The 14,449-nt window shown below is 52.1% G+C and overlaps 1 protein-coding gene across 2 annotated transcripts in view; it reads right to left on the bottom strand.

Annotated features, from left to right (window-relative positions):
• Positions 1–5,028: 5,028 nt before the first annotated feature.
• ABHD16A (abhydrolase domain containing 16A, phospholipase) overlaps positions 5,029–14,449 on the bottom strand; it is a 17,923-nt gene continuing 8,502 nt past the window's right edge. For both annotated transcript variants that reach the window (XM_017859515.1, XM_017859516.1), the window contains exons 6-20: positions 11,423–11,496; positions 11,085–11,207; positions 9,885–9,999; positions 9,659–9,760; positions 8,624–8,687; positions 8,168–8,217; positions 7,670–7,793; positions 7,088–7,192; positions 6,795–6,858; positions 6,319–6,375; positions 6,111–6,173; positions 5,895–5,971; positions 5,713–5,811; positions 5,572–5,618; positions 5,029–5,370 (exon numbers count right to left, since the gene is read on the bottom strand). In XM_017859515.1, the coding sequence (XP_017715004.1) occupies positions 5,287–5,370; positions 5,572–5,618; positions 5,713–5,811; positions 5,895–5,971; positions 6,111–6,173; positions 6,319–6,375; positions 6,795–6,858; positions 7,088–7,192; positions 7,670–7,793; positions 8,168–8,217; positions 8,624–8,687; positions 9,659–9,760; positions 9,885–9,999; positions 11,085–11,207; positions 11,423–11,496 (1,248 nt within the window). In that variant the 3' untranslated portion in view covers positions 5,029–5,286. The remainder of the gene's footprint in view (positions 5,371–5,571; positions 5,619–5,712; positions 5,812–5,894; positions 5,972–6,110; positions 6,174–6,318; positions 6,376–6,794; positions 6,859–7,087; positions 7,193–7,669; positions 7,794–8,167; positions 8,218–8,623; positions 8,688–9,658; positions 9,761–9,884; positions 10,000–11,084; positions 11,208–11,422; positions 11,497–14,449) is intronic.

Here is a 14,449-nt window from a genome sequence, read left to right as displayed (position 1 = left end):
AACAATGATAATACTTTAAAAATAAAATAAATTGGCCTGGCCCGGTGGCTCATGCCTGTAATCCCAGCACTTTGGGAGGCCGAGGTGGGGGGATCATTCGAGGTCAAGAGTTTGCAACCAGCCTGAGCAACATGGTGAAACCCCGTCTCTACCAAAAATACAAAAACATTAGCCAGGTGTGGTGGCACGCTCCTGTAATCCCAGCTACTCGGGAGGCTGAGGCACGAGAATCGCTTGAACCTGGGAGGCGGAGGTTGCAGTGAACCGAGATCACATCACTGCACTCTAGCCTGGGCAACAGAGTGAGACTCCATCCTAAATAAATAATAAAATAAAATAAAATAAATTGTATTAGAGAAAAGCCAGAGTAGTGGAGAACTGGGGAGGAACGCCGGGCACCTACATAAATGTCTTGAATGAATGAGTGCACAGAGTGATAGACAAAAAGAATCAAAGCGCCAGGCGCGGTGGCTCACGCCTGCAATCGTAGCACTTTGGGAGGCCAAGGCGGGCGGATCACAAGGTCAAGAGATCATGCCGGGCGCAGTGGCTCACGTCTGTAATCCCAGCACTTTGGGAGGCTGAGGCGGGTGGATCGCCTGACGTCAGGAATTCAAGACCAGCCTGGCACAACATGGTGAAACCCCGTCTCTACTAAAAATACAAAAAATTAGCCGGCGTGGTGGCATGCGCCTGTAATCCCAGCTACTCAGGAGGCTGAGGCAGGAGAATTGCTTGAACCCGGGAGGTGGACGTTGCAGAGAGCCGAGATCGTACCATTGCACTCCAGCCTGGGCAACAAGAGAGAAACTCCATCTCAAAAAAAAAAAAAAAAAAAAAAGAGAGAGAGAGATGGAGATCATCCTAGAAAATATGGTGAAACTCCGTCTCTACTAAACATATAAAAATTAGCCGGGAGTGGTGGCGCGCGCCTGTAGTCCCAGCTACTCAGGAAGCTGAGGCAGGAGAATCGCTTGAACCCGGGAGGAGGAGGTTGCAGTGAGCCGAGATCGCGATCGCGCCATTGCACTCCAGCCTGGTTAGGGGAATGGAGCGAGGCAAATGAGGGGCGGGGCTGTAGTAACCCGGCCGGGAGAGGGCCTTGGTCTGTTCCGGGAGCGGCTCGAGACTGCGTTCTAGAGAGGAACCAGAGAGAGGGTCTTTAACCTAAATATAAAGACGGAGCAAGACTCCGCCTCAAAAAAAAAAATAATAAAAAGAATCAGAGAGCCAACGCTCCTCTTGAAGCGAAGAGGGCAAAGGGCAAAGGGGAAGCACAGGGGAACCTCATGGCGCCCTCTGAAGCTCCCTCTCGAATATAATCGCAACCAAAAGGTCAACGACTAGAGGCTTTGCGAGGCTGAGGCTGGGCTTCCGGAGAGGATCACCCTGAGAGGTCCGGGAGGACTTCCTGTGGAATTCAAGCGACCGTGGGCCTTGAGGGAACCGGAGGGCAAGACACTCCCCCAGTATTCGCGGTGTATGTCCTCGAATTAGTATTTCGAGGAGGGGTGAGGCCGGGACAGGGTGGGGCCTTCTTCGGAGGGGGCGCGGCCTCTGAGGAATTAATCCCGTTTTTGTTGCGTTTTGCTCCTCCCCTGTCGACGCGGCAGGGCCAGCCCAATGCGTGCTAAGAGTCCGGAGAGTTCGTTTCCATGGTGACGGGTTCCGCGAAGGTTTTCCTGGGGTGAAGAGGCAGGGAGTTGAAATAGTCGCCATGGCAACAGCAGCAGAGGCCAGTATCCTTGCTGAGAGCTCCTACCTAGCGTTAAGGTAAGCAACCGAGTGACGAAACAAAGAAGGCGGGGCCTGGCGGCAGAACGCCAAGGTTAGGGGAATGGAGCCAGGCAAATCAGGGGCGGGGCTGTAGATGACCCGGCCGGGAGAGGGCCTTGGTCTGCTCCGGGAGCGGCTCGAGACTGCGTTTTAGAGAGGAACCAGAGAGAGGGTCTTTAACCTAAATATAAATGAATGACTGGATTCCTGAAGAATCCGGTATGGCTTGTTGACTGGATGGATGGATGGATGGATGGACGGATGGATGGACGGAAATCTGGCTATCGCTGACGCCTGAGCTCCCCACCCTCTCGGGCCCTCCACTTCCGGAGCCCTCACTCGCTTGTGATAGTCCTGCGAGAAACACATGCCTCTCCTAGGAGCAAACCCTCAACCCAAGCAGGCAGCCCAGAGCCAGTCCAGCACCTCACACTGGAGGCATTCAGGGTGGAGCTTAGGTCAATGAGAAGGCGTAGTATGAGGCTTTTTGGCCCAGCCCGGAGCCACTTCTTCACAGGTTGCCCGTCCAGGGTGTAACTTTCCTTTCTCCCAGCGCCATCTTCTCTCCTAGTTTGCCCAGCTCCTCAGGTGCCTGGACTTTCAGGCCTCACCCTGTGTCCAGTATAGAAGGGTCTAGCGCCCCAGCAACTGTGGGCATCTGCATCTCTGCTGATCATCCCCTGGAACTGCCGGAACTTTGCTGTATAGGGTGAGGAGCGGACAGGGGCCTGGTCCCACCCCTGGGTGGGGATTGGTTCTGAAAACAAACACAGCTGCTCTGAACCTTATTGCATAACGAGTAATCTGAAGTAGGCTGAGGCCCCTGGGTGGGGGGTTCAGAATTCACATGTTGAGCCTCCCTTTCCCTACCCAATTTCTGGTATCTAAGGGCCCCTCAGGGCATCCACTGTTCTCTACAATTACACGCAGGAAGATGGGGGAAAGTGGCAGTAGGGGCAGTTCAGCAGAGTCCCTAATGGCCATGTCCAGAGAGGGGTGTCCTTTGTCCCCAAGGTAAGGGAGGTGAGACTAGGCACCCTTTTGGTGGTTTTTTTTTTTTTTTTTTTGAGACAGAGTCTCACTCTGTCACCTAAGCTGGAGTCCAGTGGCACCATCACAGGTCACTGCAGCCTCAACCTACTGTGATCCTCAACCAAGCGATCCTCTTACCACCGCCTCCAGAGTATCTGGGACCACGGGCGCATGCCACCATGCCTGGCTAATTTTTTAATTTTTTGTAGCGATGGAGTCTCCCTATGTTGCTCTTTCCAGTCTTGAACTTTTAGGCTCAAGTGATCCTCCTGCCCCAGCCTCCCAAAATGCTGGGATTACAGATGTCAGCCACCATGCCCAGCTCCTATTTGCATTTAAGGAGCTTCCCTTAGCTGAACAAAAATTTGGTTTCCAGGGGATTAACTGTTTTGTTGGATCTGGGAGGGCGGGATTCAGAATTGTGCAGCTGGCTCCAGAGCTTCATGTTCCACACTTCCCATCATTTGCCCCCTGGAATGGGACAGAGGAGAGGGCACCAGTATCAGCTGTCCACCTGTTCACTAATGGTGGAGCATTATGGAGCTGTGGTCACCTCCCTCTTCTAACTCCAAATTTCAGGCATCACATCACCTGATTCTCAGATCTCCACTTCCAGTGGAGACTCAGTATACCTTCCCTTAAGGAGTTGCAGTGATAATGGAGGCACACACAGCCTCTGCCCTGGGGGTTACAGATGAGCTTCATGCACTGGGTTTGGAGAAGACACAGAAATTTAGCCAGAGACTCTATCTAGGACATCAGAACATTGTTGCCTATGTTAAACATCTTGCTCAAAACAATGGACTTGGCTGAGACGGGTGGATTGCCTGAACTCAGGAGTCTGAGACCAGCCTGGGCAACATGGTGAAATCTCTACTAAAATACGAAAAATTAGCTGTGCATGGTGGCGCACACCTGTAATCCCAGATGCTTGGGAGGCTGAGACAGGAGAATCGCTTGAACCTGGGAGACAGAGGTTGCAATGAGCCGAGATCGTGCCACTGTACTCCAGCCTGGGTGACAGAGAATCCATCTCAAAAAACAAACAAAAAACCACCCCCAACAAAACAAAACAAAACCACAATGGACTCAGGGTGATAAGCCTTGGGGTCTTTCATCTGGAAAAGAGAAGTTTTCAAATGAAAAAGTGGCCATCGGCCAGGCGCAGTGGCTCACGCCTGTAATCCCAGCACTTTGGGAGGCCGAGGCGGGCGGATCACCTGAGGTTAGGAGTTTGAGACCAGCCTGGCCAACATTGTGAAACCTCGTCTTTACTAAATATACAAAAATTAGACAGGCATGGTGGCGCATGCCTGTAATCCCAACTACTACTAGTGGGGCTGAGGCAGGAAGATTGCTTGAACCTGGGAGGCGGAGGTTGCAGTGAGCTGAGATTGTGCCACTGCACTCCAGCCTGGGCAACAGAGTGAGACTCCGTCTCAAAAAAAAAAAAAAAAACAAAAAACCAGGCAACAAACCAGTGGAAGAGGGACTCATTCACTGTGTTCCACAAGGTCCAAAGATTAGAGATAGACGGAAGTTATGGGGAGCCAATGTCCTCAGGTACAGCCTAAGCTGCTGCTTCTAACAGAGCTGTCCAAAAGGCAAAGTATGGCTCTGAGAAGACATGAGTCCTTGGCACCTGGCCCTCAGGCCCTGGCAGGGCCTGTGTTTGCTGAACTGCAAAAAGGCTATGAGGACGGAGACTTGATGACATGGCAAGCTGGGTGTGCAGGGTTTGCTGCATAAGACATGGGGAGCAGGCCCTTCCTTACTCCTCATGAAGATAACAAGAGGTGAGCAAGGAAAATTGGGGGCACTGCTAGTAACATCATGCAGGTTGAACCTGGAAACCAACAGAAGCACTGGGTAGGTGAAATCGGATCCTAGAAAGCTCATGGGCCATAAGCAGGAGGGGGCAACCATAGGCTCCTGGGGTGGTTGTATGCAGGAAGAACTGAGGAAGGAGGCAGGACGGGCCAGGGAGAAGAGGCTGCACAGTTGTGGTAACAGTAGGCACACCAGGGAAGGGGGAGGTTTGGGGACCCACTGCCTGAAGATAGCTCAGGTTAGGGGCTGAAGGCCTGGGAGGACACAGAGATGGAAAGGGTTAGATGAGCTGTCTAGGGTTAGGGTTTCCCAAAGCCTCTTTGGGGCCTCTGCTCTCCTCATTACCTGCCCCTGGCTCCCTGGACACTTGAGAAGTGATATAATTAGCCAGATAGTAGAAAAAATATCTTTTTATTAATTATTAGGAATAATTCATTCATGTAATGCAAGATGTATGTTGGAGAAGGTTAAGTATAGCCACATGAATGAGGGGAAACGTGCAAGAGGAACAGTGGTGAGAAGAGGGATGGCCCCCCCACTTTCCACAAACTATAAACAGCAACATGAACACAGAGAATCACAAATAAGAGGGTCTTTCTTCATGTCTCCTCTCACCCCATTCTTCCATAATGAGTCCCAGTGTGGTCCCTAGAGGTGCCAGGGCATCTGGAAGTTCTGGGCTGGGAGTGGGGTGCAGTGAGTGGCCTCAAAGTTGTGCAGATGCTTCCGAGCCTGAGGAAAGGAGGTGGGACAGGTGGGGTACAGAGCACTGTAGGGAGGGGCAACCACTGGACTCCCTCCCCACCCTTCGCCTCCGCACCCACCACCCACTCTACAAAAGCTGCCACTTCCAATGCTTATAGGGTATTCCGAGTCCCCCTATGTGAGCCCTGGCCATTCAAGAACCTTCCCACTTCCCACTCCTTAGCTCACCAGAAACAAAGCCAGCTGCCGCCGTCCATCTGCACTCATGTCCTCCCCTGCAGAGAGGAGGTGCTCAAAACAGGCCACACATGTGGGTATTCATCCCCTTCCTAGGCTCTTCCCACCCCCTTTCCTGCAGGAGCTTCTTACCCACGCTCCAAGGGAAGTCAGGCCCATGTTCTGCCTGGTAGGAGCGGAGGACAGACAGACACCAGTCCTCTTCCACCTCCCATCGGCTGTAAATTGAGGCTGGTCAGGGAGAGAGATGACAGCCAGTCAGCAAACTGACCTTGCTGGGCCCCCACCCCAAGCCTCACTGGATCCCTTCTCACCTTCCTCCAGCTGTGAGGAGGCCTCCAACCACTGCCTCACCACTTGAAGACCCTCCTCTGCCATCACCCTGGGATACCTATGGAGGAAGCGCCGGGACAGGTCAGGGCTGATTTTTTTCATTCACCATTCCTGAGCCTTTCTGCCTCCTTCCCTGTGCTGGTGTCAGTATGTGTGTGTGTACACTGCCCCCAGCACGCACACACCCTGACTCTCACCGATGCTGCAGGAGCTTCAGCAGGAGGTCATTGCCTCGGTTGGACATGATGTCCTCAGGAACCCTAGGAGTGAGAAGAATGTACCCTGGAGGGGCTGGAGGTTAGGAGGAAAGGTCTAGATACCCGGGTTTCTGGTGAGCAGAGGTGGGAGGGGAAAATTCCTGGCCATGTCTGGGATTGGTGAGAGCCGACCTCCCCAGGCACTCACGTGGTAGTGATGATCTCATCCTTGGTTCTCCGGATCAGCAGTACAGGACCCAGGTATCTTCAGAGAACAGAGCAGTGGGAAGGGAGAGCTCAGAGGGAGACGGGTGACAACTGGCCCACCCCCATCCCCGCACTGGAAGCATTCTTATCCCCTTCTACAGCACAGTCTGTGACCAAGCCCTTCACTCAGGGGTGAGAGGGAATATTTAAGAATGGGCATGGTTCAGTCTGGCCCTGCTGGGAGACCCCTGCTGTGCCAGGCCTTAACCCTTTGGTTACCAGATCCTGAGGTGGTCCAGAGTCCCAGGGGACCTGGGAGGGCCAGTTGAGGCCAGTTTAGGTGGTGGCAGGGTCACTTGCGATGTCAGCCAGTGGCCTTTTACCAACTTGCACTTTAGTACTGGTTTCAGCGTTTAAGTGCCCAGCAGAGCTGTTTAAGGGGCAGGTGTTCGATGCTGGATGCTGGCTGGCGCTCACCTGCACAGCTGCTCTGCATTGTTTAGATTGAGATGCTGCCTCACGGTCCTGGTCACCAGGCCCCCTAGAGTGGGATAAAGGTGAAGGGATGGCAGAGACAAAGCCTTTGCCCAACATAAAAGTCCTCACTGTTCACGGAGAAAGAAAACTGAGGCCACCAAACAAAGGAGTCCTCCTGCTTCCAACAATGGGGTGACTTACACCCCACCCAAGGAAAAGGGAGCCATCTCAGAACAGTTCCCAGTTCCAGACCACCCCTTCCCAGGAAGGGCAGGCCCAGGAGATGCACTCACTCCAGCTGTCTGGCATGACCTTCAAGGCCAAGGGCACCAGGTCATCAAAGGAGGCATCCAGGATCACAGCACTAACATCTGGGTAGGACATGGCGGCCCACGTGGCTGGTACCAGGGCAGGGAAGAAAAGTAAGAACTGAGAAAGGCTCCTTTCTCCTCACCACCCATGCTCTCATCCCACTTACCCTGTAGGCCAACCCCATTCCCCCTATGTTATTCCTTGTTTTTTTTCTTAACCTACTTCACTTGGTCAGGGAACTGTCTGGAGAGGATGGGGATAGAACACTGGAGACAGTGCACTGAAGATAACAGGCAGGAAACATTCACTTTCCGTGATCTCCCCACCCAGGACCTGGGTCTGCTTTTCCTTTTAATGACTGGGCACAAGAGGGGAAGGAAAGGTGAAGTGTATACAAATACGATAGCTTCTTCCAGGCCCACTCAGAGATTCTACTTCCTCTCTCTTCTTCCTTGAGCCTCTACCCCACCCCAGGGCCACTAGTGCATTTCCCCACCTCTCCTGGGTAGGGCTGGGTGGTCCTGAATCTGTCTAAAGTAGGGGGATGGGAGGGAGGCTGGTACCAGTGAAACCACCGATGGACCAGGCATAGATGATGATGTCCTGGGGCTGGAAGCCCAGGCGGTGGATGGCAAACTGGACCACCACATCCATGGCATTGGCCTCATTCTGCGGGAACGGCACCCCCTACAGGAAGAAGGGCAAAGTCAGGATTGTGTCAGCACCAAAGGCCAGCTCACCTGTCCCTCCCAACATGGACCCCTCCTGCAGCCACCTATGACAGACAGAGAAGGTGTAGAAGGAAGGGATGGTAGGAGAGGTTGTTCTTTCCAGAAGACGGATGTGTACAATGAGATCCACCTCCATCTCTCCCACCAGCCCCCCACTGTGGGGATGGGGGCATGGCTCCCAATTCTGCCTTCACAACCTCCTAGCCCCCAGCTCTCAGGTGAGTGGGAGGCCCTTCAAGAAATCCACAGCCCCTCTCCTCCCTCCAGTGGCTGACCAGAGGGAAACAGACATAATTCAGGAAAAGGAAGGGATTCCTGAGATGGTCTCACCGTGCTTCCAGCAAAGCCTGGATGATTCCAGCCCAGGACTGAATATCCAGCTGTAACACAGGGGGAGGAGGAACTGAGACCTTATGGCCCACACCCCTTTCTCCATCCCTGGGGGAAGGAAGAGCAGAAGTACTCCCCAGCTTACAGGCAAATAACTGCAAGCCTTCCCAGAATAGGAGATGACACCAAAGGTTCTGAAGCAGTACAGGGAGAGGCGTGTGACTGTGTGGGGTGTGTGGTAGGGGAATGGAACAGAATGAAAAGCATAATTAGGGACACAGGTCAGGGGAGGGATGTAAGGTTATCAAAGCAAATGGCGAGTGGACTTTTCCCTAAAGCTGAGAGACTCAAAACCTCACCCAGAGAAAGTGGAGGCCAGGGGAGGTCAGATCAGTGTGGGAGGCAGGGACATTCCCTTCAAACAGCAGAGACAAGGAGGCTGAGTCACCATCCTACCTTCCAGGGGTGTGGAGATGCACCCCACCTCGTAAAACCCAGCATTCCCCTCACAGCAGATCACCTAGGAAGGAGGCAGGAAGGAAGGGCTGGGGTCCAAGTTGGGACTGAAAAACTCCCTTTGGGCGAGGGCAGCCCATGAAGAGCTTTGCAGGGAAGAGGAAAGGGCAGGTCTCTGTTTTCTCCAAGAGGAATGGAAGCTTCTCATTCCACAGGGTCCATAAGAGGAGAAGCAAAGGGATTACAAATACTCCTCAGAGGCTGAACTGCTTGACCACCCAGTCATGCCCACTTTTCCTTGGAAGATTACCAGCTGGGTCTCTCTCAGGAAAGGGACTATGGAGATGTTTTTCCTTTCTAGTTTTCGGGTCTGTTATCTTCTGTGACCATTGCTATTGTGTGGTATGCTGACTGCTCTCCCTATCCCTCTCTGAGCTCCAGTCTTATGGTCAGATAAACTGTAATGCCATGGCGCCCCAAGCTGAAGCCCACGGGTGGTGGGATTTGCATGAACTCTCATAGCAGATGGGCAGAGCCAGGACTAGAACCCAGCTCCCTAGACTCCTGGCTTAGTGCTCTTTCCACGGCTGCTTCATGGAGGCAGGAGACTTTGAAGCCAGGCTGCGTGGGTCCAAATACCAGCTCTACTACTTACTGTGAGGTCCAGGAAAGGTTTTCTGTGCTTCAGTTTCATCTCCTATAAAATGGGCTAACATAAGCAGTAACTATCTCACGGGATCGTTGTGAGAATTAAATATATATGCTTCATATATACTATGAGAAATATATGTAAGTGTGAAGTGCTGTCAAAGGGGTAACTATTAATATTAGTTTCTGGTTCTTGAACGTCTCTCCTACTTCATCTGTTTCTCTATCACAGGGTTTCACTACATCACAAGGTCTTTAGGGTGGAGCTAGGAGATGGGATTATCCCAGTAGTGGTTCCTCCAGGGAGATGCTATAGCATTGGGGTCCCCAGACCTCTACTGCCTTCCTCACACTCACCCCACCTCTGGGCTCCCTGCTCCCTCTTACCAGCTTCTGTCCCTGGGGCTCAGCTGTCCCCCGCCGGTCCACAAACATGGTGTCAATCTCATTGCCATCACAGGCCAGCAGCTTTGCCCGGCGCCCATTACACTGAGTAGGGGAGATGCAATGGCCAGGTTGCCAAGGGGCAGAAGGCCACATCACAAGGGTAGGGCAGGGGAGGTGGGGGTGGGAGGGGAGGGCTGTAGGGGATGGGCGGGCAGGGAAGCCTCACCTCTTCCACCAGTCGGGCCTGGCCCTGCAGCAGCACAGGCATGAGGGCCTTCTGGAGCAGGTACACAGAGCCTGGATACAGCATCCGGCGCCCCAGGGTGTGCGCCACCAGGTAGCTGTGGGGAACACAGGTTAACAAACCCCAACCCTGGTGAGGCGTGGGAACTGTGCTGGGGACACTGTGCTGGGGACACTCACAGACTGTAAGGCCTGCTTCACCTCTGACTTTCACAGCTTTACTTTCCTATTTCAAGCCCTAATGAAATATGTACCAGGCTGATGTTTTTCAAACTTTTCTTAGTGCAACCTTTGTAAGATAAATATTTTATATTGTGGCTCAGTACACACATATCCTGTATGTACAGAATTCTGAGAGTTTTATGATGTACTTTCTATACATAATAAATGCGAAGTTATCAGATTATGATTTCTTAAAATCTAAGTACAACATATTAAAGGTCCCCAAATAAATAATACTTTAAAACATGATGGTTGTAATTCAAAACCTCAAATATGGCTTCCCTTCCTGACCAATTAGCACACTGTCAACGACCAACCACTAAGTCCACCCTGTTCCTTGGTATTCTAGAAGCTGCCTCCTAACTCCCAGCAATAGAAAATTCCCAGTGTCTGTTCCATTGTAAGATATAGGTGGTTATTTCCATTCCTTCTGACATCATCAGTACCCACGACTGAGCTTTATTTGGGATTTACCACGTGCTCTCAAGCACCCAGGCAAGGCAGGAGCCCTTCAGAACATGTTACCTTACTTAATCTCCTCAGCAACCTTGCAGGGCAGGTTCATCACAGGTGCAGACACAGGCGCACAGGGGCCCAGAGCCAAGGTGGAATAACAACCGGGCAGAGGGGCCACGATGGGTACACAGATGCCACCAGAGCCTGCCCTAGCTACAGGTGTGTGTCCTCCCCACCCCCACTGCTCATTCTCAGCCTCACTGAAGGAGCTTTTGTTCATATCCCAGTTCTTCACTTACTACCTTTGAGACTCCAGACCTCTCTGAGCCTCTTTTCTTCAAACATAAATGTGGATAAAAATGACTTTGCCATAAATGATTTACACAAACCATACGACACTAGGCCCAATGAGTGACAGCTATTTTACAACGGAGCATCCACTCCCAGAGCCCTCCTGAAATGGCCCCTCCACCCCAGCAGGCCTCTCCTCCCTGCCATTTCCCACCTGGCGATCTGACAAGGCAGCTTCTTCACACGGTTGAGGAGGGTGTCTGCTGTTCCCCGGTGCAAGGGCTCTGGGCGAAGCAGGGCCACACCCCGGCGGGAAGGGCCCCCTCGAGACTCCTTCCTGAGGAAGGGAAAGATGCAGGGAAGGATGGGGTCAGGAGCAACAAGCTGGACGTCTGAGATCTGGAGAACAGTGGGGGACTAGGAACGACATAATGGCACTGGAAGGTAGGCACTGTGACCTGAGAGGGCATGGAGGTGGGGGGACAGGGCAGGGCAGGGATTATCTGGAATGGTTCCAAGGGGAGGGATAGAGCAAAAGAATTGGGTCCTCACCGGCTGCTGGGTTCTTCCCAGTGGAAGTCGACTGGCCAGCTCCGGAAGTCAAAGTTGTACTTGGCAAGCTGCCTCTGCAGTGGACACGAGAGTAAAAGGGGAGGAAAAGGGGTGTTGAGAACTCAGGGGAGGCCCTCCTACCCACCCTCAACAACACCTTTGTTATCCAGGGGTCTGATCCCCATACATCATGGGAAAACCAAGCAGAGGTCAACACCCTCCCAATTCTCAGATGGAAAATTCTAATGGGACCAGAAAATCAGGCGAAATGGTAGGCCCCATCAGGTATCAGGACTGGCCTGTCTGCCCTCTTCCAAGCTAGGAACCTAACACTCTGCTTTTCTAAAAAACTAAGCCTGACCCACCCCCAGGAGAAGTGGCTGAAGGTGCTAGTGCTTTTGAGTGATGGGGTAGAAGGGGGCCGCTGGCTGGTCACGGTCTATTCCCCACCTGGGTCCCTTATGGGGTACTACCTTAGAGGTTTAGAAATCTCCCAGCAGATCACACCGACAGACCCAAGGTTGAGTGAGACAGAGAGGAGGCGGCGGCCTCAAAATCCCAGGCCCAAGTGATGCTCCTACTTAGCCCTCACTGCAGCCTCAAACTCCCAGGCCCAAGTGATCCCCTACCTCAGCCTCTGGAGTAGCTGGGACTACAGACATGTGCTACCATGCCCAGCTAATTTTTAAAATTTTCTTTAGAGACAAGGTCTTACTATGTTGCCCAGGCTGGTCTCGAACTCCTGGGCTGAAGCGATCCTCCTTCCTCGGCTTCCAAAAATGCTGGGATTGTAGGCATGAACCACCTCGCCAGCTCCACATGTTTTTTGAGGACAGTGGGAGCTGCGTCTTTTCTTTTTTTTGAGATGAGTCTCGCTCTGTCATCCAGGCTGGAGTGCAATGGCGCCATCTTGGCTCACTGCAAGCTCTGCCTCCTGGGTTCACGCCATTCTCCTGCTTCAGCCTCCCAAGTAGCTGGGACTACAGGCGCCTACTGCCATGCCTGGCTAATTTTTGTATCTTTAGCAGAGATGGAGTTTCACCATGTTAGCCAGGATGGTCTCGATCTCCTGACCTCGTGATCCACCCGCCTTGGCCTCCCAAAGTGCTGGGATTACAAGTGTGAGCCACCGCGCCTGGCCTAGCTGTGTCTTAATACTTGACTGTATTGTCCCCTGAGCTCCCAGCACTCTATTTTGAGGGTTTTTATTTTCTGCACAGAAATTTTTTGACACTTCAAAAATAATTTGAATAACAGAGAGCAATAGAAAATTATACAAAAGGTAAATGGCAAAACAAGATGAATAAAAGCAAATTTCAGGCAGGCTTTGCTCAGACCTGCTCTCAAATCTGGACTTAGCCACTTTCTTGCTCTATGACTCCGAATGGGTCACTTAACCTCTTTTTGCCTCTGTTTTCTCAAATTTATAAATAAGGGTAATAATGCCACCTCACTCAGCTGTTGTGAGGATCAGAAAGGTGTGTGCCAAATGCCTCAGCCAGTAGCATAGTACAGGCATCATTACACAGCTCCATAAATAGTGTGGAATAGCCAGGAATGCAATGACAGTGGTCATAGCTGTTTGATCCCAGAAACCTCCCATTACAGAAAAGAGCTTTATGGGGCCCCAAAGCCCATCCTCAAAGATAATCACAGTCCAGCACCAGCTGGCCTGGCACAATTCCCAAGACACTGAGCCCTAGCTTTTCTCCCTCCTGGCACCATGCTGTACTCCCAGGCACAGGAGTGGACATACCTGTCCACCTTGTCCCATCCACAAACAAGGATAACATGGTATTCAGTGTATACAACAAAAATAAACATTTATAGAACTGAGCTGCTGTGATACAGAGAAAACTACCTTCTAAAAAACATTGTGGGCTGGGTGCAGTGGCTCACGCCTCTAATCCCAGCACTTTGGGAGGCCAAGGCAGGTGGATCACCTGAGGTCAGGAGTTTGAGACCAGCCTCACCAACATGGCGAAACCCCATTTCTACTAAAAATACAAAATTAGCCAGGTGTGGTAGTGCATGCTTATAATCCCAGCTACTTGGGAGGCTGAGGCAGGAGAATCACTTGAACCCAGGAGGCAGAGGTTGCAGTGAGCTGGAATCATGCCATTGCACTCCAGCCTGGGCAACAAGAGCGAAACTTCATCTCAAAAGAAAAAAAAAGAAACACTGTGGGACAGGCACAGTGGCTCACACCTGTAATCCCAGCACTCTGGAAGGCCAAGGCAGGCAGATCATCTGAGGTCAGGAATTCAAGACCATCCTGGCCAACGTGGTGAAACCTTGTCTCTACTAAAACACAAAATTAGTTGGGCATGGTGGTGCACGCCTGTAATTCCAGCTACTCAGGAGGCTGACGCATGAGAATCGTTTGAACCTGGGAGGTGGATGTTGTAGTAAACAGATTGTACCACACTGCACTTTGGCCTGAGTAACAGAGTGAGACTCTGTCTCAAAGGAAAAAAAAAAAAAAAGAGGCCAGGCGTGGTGGCTCACGCCTCTAATCCCAGCACTTTGGGAGGCCGGGCAGGCAGATCGCCTGAGGTCATGAGTTCGAGACCAGCCTGGCCAATATGGTGAAACCCCGTCTCTACTAAAAATACAAAAATTAGTGGGCGTGGGTGCCACATGCCTGTAATCCTAACTACTCAGGAGGCTGAGACAGGAGAATCACTTGAACCCGGGAGGCGGAGGTTGCAGTGAGCTGAGATCGTGCCATTGCATTCCAGCCTGGGCAACAAGAGCAAAACTCCATCTCAAAAAAAAAAAAGAAAGAAAAAGAAAAGAAGGCCGGGCGCGGTGGCTCAAGCCTGTAATCCCAGCACTTTGGGAGGCCGAGACGGGCGGATCATGAGGTCAGGAGATCGAGACCATCCTGGCTAACACGGTGAAACCCCGTCTCTACTAAAAATACAAAAAACTAGCCGGATGAGGTGGCGGGCGCCTGTAGCCCCAGCTACTTGGGAGGCTGAGGCAGGAGAATGGCGTGAACCCGGGAGGCGGAGCTTGCAGTGA

The sequence above is a fragment of the Rhinopithecus bieti genome, unplaced genomic scaffold (assembly GCF_001698545.2).
Source record: "Rhinopithecus bieti isolate Rb0 unplaced genomic scaffold, ASM169854v2 scaffold_51440, whole genome shotgun sequence".
Lineage (NCBI taxonomy): Eukaryota > Metazoa > Chordata > Mammalia > Primates > Cercopithecidae > Rhinopithecus > Rhinopithecus bieti.
Note: the sequence above shows the minus strand (reverse complement) of the source record. Positions and strands in the feature narration are given on the sequence as shown.